Source organism: Megascapheus bottae, chromosome 2 (genome assembly GCF_031878675.1).
Source record: "Megascapheus bottae isolate mThoBot1 chromosome 2, mThoBot2.hap1, whole genome shotgun sequence".
NCBI classification, from domain to species: domain Eukaryota; kingdom Metazoa; phylum Chordata; class Mammalia; order Rodentia; family Geomyidae; genus Megascapheus; species Megascapheus bottae.
Window position 1 is genome coordinate 88,344,382 of NC_143510.1, and position 13,394 is coordinate 88,357,775.

Below are 13,394 nucleotides of genomic sequence, written 5' to 3' on the forward strand. Positions count from 1 at the left end.
AATCTCTTCCTTTGCAATCTATGGGATTGATTCTACAATTGCTCATGGCTACCTAAAATTGGTGGATACCCTCGTCTCTTATGTAAAAAGTGGTTTAGTATTTATATATCCTTTCTATACTTAAAATCTCTACAGCACTTATAATTCTTTCCCCCAGTATTTCAGTTGGTTCTATGGATGAAGAATCTGTTCATGTGAAGGGCTGAGTGTATACCAATTAGCTTGTTTCTTTCACCTTTATCAGATGGTTTCTCTCTCTTAAGAAGTTCCCCAGAAATCTATCTTTCCTTGGCTCATTTTGGATAGAATTTTTAATATATGATTTTTTTACCATTTGGCACTAAATAAAGTATCAGGAGCATCCACTGTTGCCCTCATTTCATTCTTGATACCTCAATTCTAAACACACTTTCCTTGTGGACTTTATCTTTTCTGTCCCTAGACCTTCTTTGGCAGGCTTTCAGTGGGGAAAGTGTCATGTTCTTATTTTTCACACCTTAAAATTTTTTTTCATGCTGCTTCCCTCTGGCCATGTATGGAGGTGGATGTCTAGTTGCATTCTGGGTTGGAGAGAATGCCTCATGTTAGGAGGCTCCACTGAAGCAAAGCCTGTCTTTGTTGTAGCCAGTGAGTCTCATTCACTAGAACCAAAGTTTTTCTAGCCAGACCAAAGAACACTGCAGTAAAGACTTTGGCTAGGGAAGATTATTCTAGACAAGCCCTATGGACATCTTTTATGTTTCCCATGAAATATCACTTTTTGCCAATGATAAAACATTATTGGTAGAATATCTACCAGAAGACTTAAGAATTAGCAGAGACACCGGGAGTTTGGCCTAGTGGTTAAAGTGCTTGCCTAGCATGCATGAAGACCTGGGTTCGATTCCTTGGTACCACATACATAGAAAAAAGCTGGAAGTGGTGCTGAGGCTCAAGTGGTAGAGCTCTAGCCTTGAGAAAGTCCAAGGACAGTGCTCAGGCCATGAGCTCAAGCCCAGGACTGGCAAAAAAAAAAAAAAAAAAAAAGAATTAGCAGAGACATTCTCTGGCATCTGCAATTGAAATATATATATATATATATATATATATATATATATATATATATATAATCTTTGGGAAGCTTATTCTCATTTTTATTCTCCAGTCTTTACCATTATCTATCAATAAAACTGTGTTACTGGCATGTATCTAACATTGGAACTTGTTCCCTTACTCCTATTCTAAATGATGTCATTCTTCAGGGAAGACTGGCACTACCCATTCCTTTCTTCTGTCTTTCTAAGCCACATAGCTGAATCATCAATAAAGACAGTGAGTGACATGGAAGTTCCCAGTGACCTATAAAGCTCTCATATTGTGGCAACAGATGAAGGACTGAATTGATCGTTTCTTCTTTTTTTGCCAGTCCTGGGCCTTGAACTCAGGGCCTGAGCATTGTTATTGGGCTTTCTCAAGGTTAGAACTCCACCACTCAAGCCACAGCACATTCTATGTATGTGTTACCAAGGAATCAAACTTGGGTCTTAGTGCTAAGCAAGCACTTCACCACTAGCCAAAATCCTGGCCCCTGAATTGATCATTTCTGTTAGACTTTTTATAGTGTGTAGGGAAAAGTTAGAGGGAGAAAAACAGTTTAAGGAAAAAATGTATATTCACTTACCACAGCGCCAACTCCATAGCTAGCGGCAGGGGCAAGGGCATGGTAGGGGTCAGCTGTGTACACCCTGCCATAACTGGAAAAAAGAAGCACAATCAGAAAAAGAGAAGGGTTTAATGTGCTAAAGATGCGAGTTACTTGGTCTTGAATTGTTATTAGGAAAATTCTACCTGAATGCAGTCCTGAAATATTCTGAAGTACTAGAAAGTGGCCAAGAAGGCAGTTGAAAGAGGAAGAAGGAGACTGCAGTAGCAGATCCAAGACACAAAGACAGTGAGTTGGGGGAGGGCCCATGGCTCCTATGCTGCCACAGTGGAGGCCATGCAGAGTAGACCTGCAGAGAAACTTGGCTGCAGGAAGCTCAGAGGACTAGGTACTGCTCTAACAATGGTGAGGAGGAAAAGGACGATGCTGTGGATGGTCTGGTACCTACTCTTGTAATCTACATACCCGTCGCTGTAAGCGGCTGCGGCGGCTGCAGCAGCTGTGGCTGCGGTTGCAGTAGCAGGCTGTGCATATCTGTAGGCTGCATATCCACCCTACAGGAGAGAAGAGAACTGACTTTACAGATACCTCTCCCCGGGGACAGACACGCATACCCCCCACGCAACAGACACACAAGTGTAGACACAGGGACAGACAGCAACACAGACACACATGGGAAGAAATGTTTCAAACTGCATTGGTCTTCATGTTATTACTCTAAAAGGAAATTAAGCCCCATCCCATGTAGGAATTTGCTTCCCAATTTGTGACAGTCACAAAAAATAAGCTACTTCAGTAATACCTATTAATATTAAGAGATAAACATAATTTTGGATCTGTCTTCCAGATCCCTTTTGAACTTTCAAAAGGGAAAAGTTATAGAATGTTAGGAAACTCTAACATGAAATGCAGATTATGGAGTTAAAATATGTTCCATAATTGGATTGGTTCATTCATACTAAGAGATAACAGCACACCACGGGAAGGTCTAACCACATCTCTGCTGCATCTGGTCCTGCCACATTCATCAAGAAACTAAAATCATCAGACAGAATTTAGAAGTAGAGGAGAAAGTAGGTCAGGACCAGTGAATTTCAATGTGTGAGACAATGAAGCTTGCCACCTGCTTAAAAAAAAAAAAAAAAAAGTAACTGCGTGCTGGGTGCACAATTAACCATCCACCAGAAAACTGGAAGTGGTGCTATGGCTCAGAGTGGAAGAGTGCTAGCCTTGAGCAAAAAGCCCAGGGACAGTCCTCACCCCATGATTTAAAAAAAAAAAAATGTACTTGTGATAGACTATATAGCTTAAAAGTAAAAAAAAAAAAAAAAAAAAAAATTACCACTGAGCTTACCTACCTCAGAAAAGTTTACCAGCTCCAATGTACATTTCAGATCCAGACACACAAACACACTCTACGCACTTAATGACAACTGCTTACAGCTTTGTTCTACAGTAAGCTCTGACAGTTTTCCTTCTCAATGGTTCAAATGTTCTCTGAGGTTGTAATTTCACCTCCATTTATATGAATCAAATATTCAACAGGTATTATGAATGTCTCAGTAAATCATATCCTATTTTAAGAAAAGAATTCAAAGAGGATCACCACAGCCAGAGGATAGGTGAATAAAAAGAGGCAAGTCATAATTTCCCTTATCCTTCTAAATTTCCTATTTTACCTAGACCAAATTCAAACAAAACATTTATTATTCCTCTTTCTCTACCAAAAAGTAATTGATTTGCTGGTGCTGGAAGCTCATACTTCCTATAATACTGGCTACTCAGAAGATCTGGGGAATCAAGGTTTGAAGCCATTCTGGGCCAGAAAGTCTGTGAGACTCTTTATCTACAATAAACTATCAAGAAAGTTCGCAGGAAGTGGCTCTATGGCTCAAGTGTAGAGCACTAGCCTTGAGCTGAAGAGCTCAGGGACAGCACCCAGGCCCTGAGATCAAGCCCCATGACTACCACCACCACCACCACCACCACCGACAAAATAAATAAAAAGAAAGCTGGCAGTAGAGCTATGGGTCAAGTGTGGAGTACTAGCCTTGAGAAAAGAAGCTCAGGGACAGTGCCTAAGAACCACTACTGGCACAAGTACATAAAAAAAGTAACTTGATAGGTCATTTGGACACCATGTAAATCATGAACAACAGGATGTTTATTTTGTTTCTATAATCTGTGTCTACTTTTCATGGGTATCTGAAGCTTTCTACTAGTTATTCCTTGAAATGTTCAATTCTTGCCAAATCTATAAAAGAAATTTCACTTTTACTTCTGTGTCCACCACTTAGGATTAAAAACAGGTAGTTTTTTTTTTTTTTTTTTTTTTTTTTGTGGTACTGGGGTTTGAGTTCAGGGTTTCATACTTGCTAGGGAGGCGTTTTACTAATGGGCCCATACCTCCAGCCCCCCCTCCTTTTTTTTTTTGCCAGTACTGGGCTTAAGCTCAAGGCCTGAAGACTGTCCTTGGATTTTTCTCAAGGTTAGAACTCTACCACTTGAGCCTCAGTACCACTTCTGGCTTTTTCTAAGTATGTAGTACCAAGGAATCAAACCCCGGTCTTCTTGCATGCTAGGCAAGCACTCTACCACTAGGCCAAACTCCCAGCCCTCCAGCCCTTTTTTGTTCTGGTTATTACTGAGACAGGGTCATGCTTCCAGCATGGGCATGCACATGGGACAATGATCTATTTATTTAGCCTTCTAGTCATAGCTGGGATGACAGGTACATTTGACAATGCTCTACTTTGTTTTTTTTTGTCAGTCCTAGGCCTTGAACTCAGGGCCTGAGCACTGTCCTTGGGCTTTCTCAAGGCTAGAGCTGTAACACTTGAGCCACAGCACAATTTCTGGCTTTTTCTATGTATATGTAGTGCTGTGAAATCGAACCAAGGTCTTTGTGCATCTAGGCAAGCACTCTAACCACTAGGCCAAACCCCTGGTCTCATGCTCTACTATTTTTAAGAAGGGGTCTTTCCTCTTGAGTTTGAGGGGAAAATAGGAGTTGTGTAAACTTTTTTGTCTGGGTTGGCCTTAAGCAGTGATTCTCCTGATCTCATTCCCCAACCAGCTAGGATTACAGGTATTAACCAGCTGAAAAAAGTATTTTCTTTTCTTTTCCTCTCTCCCTCCCCCTTCCCAGTTCCCTCCCTCCCTCTCTCCATCTCTCTCTCCTCTTTCTTTGTCAGTTGTGGAGCTCAAACTCAGCCTGGGTGCTGTCCCCGAGTTATTCAGCTCAAGGCTATCATTCTACCATTGGAGCCACAGTCCCATTTCTGGATTTTTCTGAGTAGTTAACTGGAGATAAGAGTCTCATAGACTATCCTGCCCAGGCTGGCTTCCAACTGCGGTCTTCAGATTTTAGCCTCCTGAGGAGGTGTGATCAACTGGTACCCAGCTTACCTTGGTTCTTTTTCTAGGATTCTAAAGATGACATGAAGCAATGAATGCATTTATTATATAAAGCATAAGTTGATTAGTATGACTGAATTTTTAACTGAATCCCAAAGGCTCAATTTTTTATAATATTGAGTCTTGGTTTCATTAGCTTAGAATTAAAGCCAGGATGGAGCATGCAGCAATGTTATTTTAGTAAACTTCTTTGTAAACAAGAGCAGTCTAGGCATTATGAGATTTTTTCCTTAAAAATAAAATCTAAGCTAATAATAGCAGTTAATGTTTAATTCTTGCTTATGTAAGTAAATACGTAATGCAGAATACAGCTTCCTTAAAGAGTCCTCACTGAGGATGGCTTCAGGCTCAACTTCTGGAAGCCTGAGTGGAAATAATGGGCCTACTTTAGTATAATTTTTCTTCAATCACAGCTTTGGTCTGGATCCTCTAATTCTGAGAAAAAAGGAGGCTCTAAGTGAGGTTACAGACGGGAGTAACTATAAGAAGCGGCCTTCAAGAGGCCAAAGGGACCTCTTTGTTGAGAAGCTATGTTGCTATTAACCCACAGCATCCCAAGTAATGACAACTGTAGTAAAGTCTCTTCCTTCTCACTCAGGAGGAAATGGACATTCTCATTGGCTGTGGTTCCCTTCTTCTGTAAGTGAAATGGACTTTGAAATCTGAACTTGATGAGGCTATCTGTGCTTCAAGTATAGGAAAATAGGACAGGAATGAACTATTGACAATGATAGGCTCAGGAAGAGTGTCAACACCAAGGGGAAAAAAAAAACGAACATTAACAGTTTTTAAAAATCAGATAACCTTTCAACCTGACTACTTTCATACAGACTTAATGATGATACTACAGAGAAGTTCTTCAAATGACAGGACTATGTATAGGATGGTGGGTATTATCACCAAAACAATTCACCAATTATTCCAAAATATAAAAAATTCAATTGTATATCATAGATTTTTCTTTTAGATATTTATGCCAAATACTTCTGGATATTAACTAGATAGTAAAAAATTAGTTAAAAAAGTACATAAAAAAACCCACCCAGATATATTTATTTCTAGTCTGGATTTCAGAGTATATAAGGATTCTAGCACTCACTTCACCAACAATCTGAAGGTTTTAGTTGAACATGAGAACAAAGTGCAGTTTGAAACACCAGGTTTTCATTACTGTTTCTTAAATTTTTCAAAAAGAATAAGGTGGGAAAGGAGTAGGAGAGAGGGTTCAGGCGTGGGGAGGGGATATGGCGCCACATTTATTAATCACATTAAAAACTAAGCATGCCAACATCTGGAGCTAAAACAACCAGCAAAATCACCACGTTCAGACTCAGTATTGGCTAACTCTATCTATCCCAGCATTCTCTTGGGACAGCGGTTTGCCCTAGGCTCTACCACAAGCTCGGTGAAGTACACAGCCTCAATTACTAGAGCGTGCAGCCACAACGACCTGGTATTACGGAAACAGTCAGTCACCACTTGAGTTAACATTCCATACCCTAACGACTGGCCCCTCCCCAGCCCAAAGGAAGAGTAAATCTTGCCCACCCAGCCCTAACCCACACCACAATGTTAATAATTATAACAAGCAGTAACCCATCTGTTATATCAGAGAAGGGAACAGAGACTCCACTGAGAGATTTAGAGTGAGATGTTAACATTTCTTCAGCTGACTGCACAAACAAACAAACAAAAAAAAAAGAGGAGAAATAATTCATTTGGAGATATGAAGTCATGAATAGCTGATGTGTATTGCTTTTAACCATGCACTGATGCAAAACTGAAGCAACCATTAATAATAAAAATTAAAAAGGACATATGTATTTACACACAATCAGACCTGTTTGATCTGAAGCAGTTTGCAGATTCTATCTGTGTGTGATTTGAAATAAAACAAAAATGGGGATTAGCATGGCCACAGCACACCCTAATGTAGGAGGGCACACACGGACAGCTTTCTGGAACTCTGAGAGCTGCCTAAATTTGTCTGGCTAAGCCTGATTTAAATAGATTCATGCCCCTTGAAAGAAAATTACTCTCTAACTCTTTTGTAATTCATTCTCAATAACACCTAGTGTTCCCAACTGGAGTAGTCCAGTGCTGTATCACTTCTTATTCAACCTGCCTGACCCATAGTACTCATCTGTCTGTTCACCTTCTGGCAACAACTGTATATTCTGACTTATAGTGCTCTTAAATCTTCCCTGCAATTGAAAAACTTATCTTTCAATTACTCTTAACATGTCTGTCTTTCCAGTTTTTAAGGAAAATGCTGTTGCTTTGAGATCCTGACTTCTGAAGCTGTTAAAGGAAAGCCTCAGTTCCCCCTGGCCTAGTGTCATGTCTTGGGGATTCTTACTCTGCACTGAATCAATTTCACAATCCAGTTAACCTTATACTATTGCCATACTGACTACAGTATTCTTCTATACAGTTCTATGGCTGTGTTTTAAACTAGAAAGAAGTAGAAGAGTTCTAAATATCATCCCTCCCATATCTGAGCTTTATCTGCCTATTTATGTTTTATCTCATACTGGTTTTATTAACCTTACACTGAAAGAACTTATCTTCTCTTAATTTTACCCTTGCCTTTAATTTCATTACATTTTTGCTTTAGGATTACATTAAAACAGGACTTTGGTGAGCATGTGATGTCAAGACACCTTCTTTCTACCTGAAAGACAATGACATGTGACACTGAGGAGGAAAGTGTGTATTTCAAGACCAGCAGACAAAAATGAAAGCTTGTTGTCTCTATGTAGTGCATAGATCAGCAGAGTACGGCAAATGTGTGTGTGTGTGTGTGTGTTTAGGTAAGGGAGATGGGTAGATGTGATGACTAAACTCATTAGAGCAGAGATCTATTCTCATTAGTAAGGGTTTAATGCTAAGCCTCTTGGAATCACCTCATTTGCTGCTAGGTGATCCTAACTCCCTCTTTTCTCTAATTGCCTCTCCACTCCAGCTGAAAAAAGCCACCCTGGAAGTCATCTCTGATTTCTTATGTGGTAATGTGGCTATCTTTGAGTAAATGTAAATAACAGATTGGAACACAAAAACCTGTCATGACTACTTTTTTGAGTGAGAGATCTAGCTATTTACTTGGTATAGTAGCATTTGAATTTTATCTGAATGTGATATCCTTGACTTATCACTTCTATGATGGATGAGATATGATCCTTAATGAATCAAGCTTTTCATATACTTAACTAGTCGACATCCCTTCAAATTAGTTTATTTCCAAAATTTCAATGGGTAGCCATGTGAAATAACTAGACTAAGAAGTTGCTGGCTTTTCCATCTTGTACCCATCCATCAGCATACCTCATAACAGTGAGTAGTCATTATACAAACACAGTCACTGATCTACTCATGTGAGAGGAAGTCACAGAATTACTCCTCTTAATTTGAGTCCCAGAATGTTTAGATTTTTTTTAACTTGAAAGTTTTTAAACTTCAAATTTACCTAGCATAACACAGCCTGACTAGGATTTTATTCCAGGGCCTCCTGGGGGACTCAATTTATTTTTCATTTTTATCTGTGTGTGGGGGGAGGGGTGTGGGTGTGCCAGCACACGTGTGTGTGCAACTCCTGGGTGCTGTCTCTGAGCTTTTCTGCTTAAGGCTAGTGCTCTATTACTTGAGCCACAGCTTTACTTCCAATGTTTGGTGGCTAACTGGAGATAAGAGTCTCACAGACGTTCCGTCCAGGTTGGCTTTGAACTGTAACTCTCAGATCCGAGTCTCTAGGGGTGAGTCACTGGTACCTAGTGGGACTCCAATTTTAAGTCCTATCTGGGTGGAGATCTACTGCCTTCCTTTTCACATTTCTTTCACAGTAGTTACAAATGTCCCTTTCTGCTAAAATCTTGAATATGAAAGACCAGTTTAAATGCCATAGGCAGATGTGATTGACAAATTACAAGAGGAAGCAGTGATGGGACAGTGCACATAACACGTCTGGTGCAGATATGTGGCAGTGGGACAGGAGCACTTATTTTGGAGAAAGTGCCCTTAATGTGTGGAATGTGACAGTGTGCACTGCTGAGGTAGCAGGGCTTAGATCACACGCTCACAAGTCTTGATTGTCCAAAAAAGCCTCTGTTCCCATCTCTAACGTGGAGCTGGAATGGTTAGTATAATTCAATTTTTTCACTGCAATCCACAATCTGATTGATTGGCAGGTCACACTGGCACTCCTACCTGAGGTATTTTAGCGCTAATGATTGGTTCCTGTAAGACTATTCTATAACAGAACACAGGAAGAGCAGTTCAAAAAACACAGCTGTGGAAGGAAAACAATCATACAAAAAGCCCACTATGGGGCCCACCAGCCTTTTCTTTCCTTTGGATGCAAGCATGCTTTTCACAGGATGAAAATTTGGAGCAATTTGTTGCCTCACTTAGAAGGTAAATTAGGGTGAACTATGCCTTTTCTACTGGGCAAAATAGAAAGGAACAAGTAGTAGACACATGATCTGTGAGCCACACTCCTCAGCCCTATTCTGGGAGGTCTTTATTCAAACTATGGACACAAGTGCTATATCAAATCTCCACAGAAGACAGTGCCACTGAAACAGAAAAAAAGAAAGTGGCTAACAGAAGTCAATGTCTAAGAGTAGAACAGGAAAAGGGATCATAATCCTAAACAATTAACATAATGTAAACAAAACCAGCACTTAACTTTGTCTTGTGTCTTTTCAAGCTCTACTCTCAGTGCACTTTTTATATGAGATAAACCTTTCACTCATTCTGTCCTAATATGTACTTCTGAGAAGTACTAAGCATATATTTTTTTTTTTTTTTTTTTTTTTTGCCAGTCCTGGGCTTGAGCTCAGGGCCTGAGCACTGTCCTTGGACTTTCTCAAGGCTAGAACTCTACCACTTGAGCCTCAGCACCACTTCTGGCTTTCTTCTATGTATGTGGTACCGAGGAATCGAACCCAGGTCTTCATGCATGCTAGGCAAGCACTTTAACCACTAGGCCAAACTCCCGCCCCCCTAAGCATATATTGATAGATTTTTTTTTAACAGATAGAGAAAGGTATAGAGATAAGTAGACAAATTCAAGGAAAAACTACTGTGGGTTTTTAACTCTATCCCATATGGACTACACAGTTTAAAAGCGATAGTCAGAGGTTTAATTCAACAGCTGCCTCAATGGATGTGTGATTTTCATTAAATACTTTAATCAATAAAAGGCCAAAATGTTTTTTGACCAGATTATTGAATTACTGTGAATTACTTGTTTGGTTCTATAAGGTTAGTAAATTAAGACAAAAATCAAGAATATTTTATTGACAGGCAAAAAAAAAATCACTCAATAAAATTTGTTGTAAAATAACGAAATAGAAGAGCCATAACAAATATTCAGTTGGTTGATTTACTAAGGTGAAAGTAGGTGATATTCAACAAGACAAACTAGGAATAATGCCCAAATAAGACACTAGAGAAAAAAATAATTTTACAGATAATGCAAATGGAAAAGTCTACTCTACTATGCTATGTTTCAAGAAAACAAATAACATAAAGATGAATTTTTTGAGAATATGGACAGTAATACATACAGGTGAATGTACATGCTAGTATCATATATAAAATTGTATATTTAGAAATGTGCAATCTGGTGTCAGAGTAAAACAAATTTCCCCAATCTTCAAATTTAACTGTGAACATGAGGGGAAAAGAGGTATTATTACTTGCTAAAAACATTCTGAGGAAATAAGTGGGTTTTAATTAATATATAAAAAGAGGGGGCCGGGAGTTTGGCCTAGTGGTAGAGTGCTTCCCTAGCATGCACGAAGACCCGGGTTCAATTCCTTGGTACCCCACATACATAGCAAAAAGCCAGAAGTGGTGCTGAGGCTCAAGTGGTAGAGTGCTAGCCTTGAGAAAGTCCAAGGACAATGCTCAAACCCTGAGCTCAAGCCCAGGACTGGCAAAAAAAAAAAAAAAAAAAAGATAAATGAAATAAGTGTTAGAGTAATTTATATAATACTGGCAAGTTACAATCTAGAAAACATGTCTATCAAGGTAGAGCACTGGACCAAATTGTAAGTAGTTGTTAAGACATAGTTTGAAGGCTTAAACTAAATAGCACAGGTGCACAAAAATTACATGGACTTTGTAGGACAACATTATCAGAGAGCCTAGTACATTCTGGCTCATCAAAAGGTCTTCTCAGCCAGGCGCCATGGCTCACACCTGTAATCCTAGCTAATCAGGAGGCTGAGTTCTGAGGACCACGGTTCAAAGCCAGCCCGGGCACTCAAGAACATTGGACTCTTATCTCCAATTAATTAATCACTAGAAGAGGGGAAGTGGGGCTGTGGCTTTAGGGGTAGGGTGGTAGCCTTGAGCTGACTAGCTCAGGAACAGCACCCAGGTCCAGAGTTCAAGCCCCATGACCCACCAAAAAAAAAAAAAAAAAAAAAAAAAAAAGTCCTCTCATAGATACTGGGAGGCTAATGGTAGAGAAGCATTTCTAGGCGATGATAATCTATTCCCACAGAATAATTTGTGCTGACAAATTTTTCTTATAGAATTGTTTCTTAATGATTTTGGTGACTAGATTATATTTACATTCAGAAAATGGTCATTTGGAGAGGTCCTAACAAAAGATTTCAAAACTCAAAATTTTTTCTTCTTTTTCAGGTCAATTACTTTTAAATGGTATGTGACGAATCAATCATGGATTTTAGCTATAGGTAGATGAATGAATAATGAATACTGTGGCTGGTAGAATCAATAAATCTTGCAGGGTAACTAAATGACTGCAACTCTGTTGCTAATTAGACTGCTTGTTTCTTCCTGCCAGCTTTTGAGGAAAGAGACTCATGGGCTGTGGACCTTTGAGTACAGAAAAGTTTTAAATCTAGACTGTCTCTCCACTGGCATTAATTTCTGTGTTTCTTTCACAGCCTATGTCCTCTCTTAATATGTAAAAATCAGAAAGCACACAATCCAGAAAGTTTATTGCTATCTACATAAATAAAGCTCTAATGATCTAAATAGGAATATGAAATGAGAACAGACGCAGAAATGATAGAATTGGTACACAAGGTTAAGCTAGTCCTGTTATTTATGTATACAAATGATACAACAGTAATAGAAGACTTTAAGCCTGTTGATCATCTCAAAAATAAATTAAGAGATATTCAGTATATCATGGGCACAGGAAAGGGAAAAGAATATGTCCAGTAGACTGACCCTTGCAATGATCAGGAAACCCAAAGGCTTAGTTTTTGCACCCAGGGGCAAGCGCAGTGGCAGAGAAGCATGCTTGCATTCTTAAATATATAAATATATATATATATATATCCACAAGGAAAAAGGAAATAAAATAAATTATATTTAAAAAACAAACAAACAAACAAACCAAAGAAACAGAAAAAAAAGGCTGGCTTGTCAGGGGATGGGGTCGAGAAGGCCCCGGCATGTGTACTTACATAGAGGTCAGCACCGTAAAATCCGTCCTGGTAAACCACACTGCAGAAAATCCACACAAAAACAAAAACAAAAAACAAAAGAACAGAAACACATTCCGGTTATTGAGGACGGCAGCATGCACATGCGCGCTACACAGGCAGGTGATGTATGAATACGGAACCTGGGCGTGGGGCCGTGGCAAGTCAGTGAGCAAATGTGCGAGAGCACATGTGTGTTACACAGCTCCAGGACATGCTGGAAGAACAAAGGGTGTGCAAAACAGGACCAAGCACCTGGCTGTCTAGAAACTTTTGGAATAATCAACAGTACTCCTAGGAGAGCCTACAGTCATCCAAAACCTGCTGGTTTGTAGAGATCAACATTTTTATCTGGAGTATTTTGAACGTTAAGTTTGCCCTAGGAGGAAGTTTTTCTTTATAGAGCTTACAAAGGGTACAGGTAGAAAGGGGTTTAACATGAAAAAAGTGAACCCCCTCCCTGCCCAAAAGAAATTCTTTTAGGGCAGTATCTATATATAGTGTTTTCAAATTATATTATTTTTTTTCCATCTCATGGTGAAGTGTAATTTTTTTTTCTGATATCCATACATCACCTGCTTTTTACCCTGCACATTAGACATGCGATAAGATTTGGCTGATCACACAAGCATGCAAAGTATTATTATTCAGCATTTTTAAGAACCAATGCAACACCTGGGGAAAACAAGTCAATCAATTCTGACCAAAGTAAACAGAGAAATGTAATTAAAAAAAAACAAAACAAAAAACCAAAACAACCAAAAATACCCACAATGCATTGCTTTCACAAGCAGAGATAATGAGCTAAAGGTTAAGGTGATTGGTCCAAGGTCCAAGAATTGAAAGGTGCAGTGGGGATCCCAGATAGT

General features: G+C 39.3%; 1 protein-coding gene across 17 annotated transcripts in view; it reads right to left on the reverse strand.

The window, feature by feature from the left end:
* Rbfox2 (RNA binding fox-1 homolog 2) overlaps positions 1 to 13,394 on the reverse strand; it is a 232,279-nt gene that overhangs the window by 6,035 nt on the left and 212,850 nt on the right. For 8 of the 17 annotated variants that reach the window (XM_090328609.1, XM_090328612.1, XM_090328608.1 and 5 more), the window contains 4 exons: positions 12,508 to 12,547; positions 6,900 to 6,931; positions 2,108 to 2,196; positions 1,661 to 1,733 (listed from right to left, as the gene is read on the reverse strand). In XM_090328609.1, the coding sequence (XP_090184735.1) occupies positions 1,661 to 1,733; positions 2,108 to 2,196; positions 6,900 to 6,931; positions 12,508 to 12,547 (234 nt within the window). Of the gene's footprint in view, positions 1 to 1,660; positions 1,734 to 2,107; positions 2,197 to 6,899; positions 6,932 to 9,262; positions 9,306 to 12,507; positions 12,548 to 13,394 lie in introns of all 17 variants that reach the window. The other 9 variants (XM_090328617.1, XM_090328613.1, XM_090328615.1 and 6 more) reach the window with 3 other exon arrangements.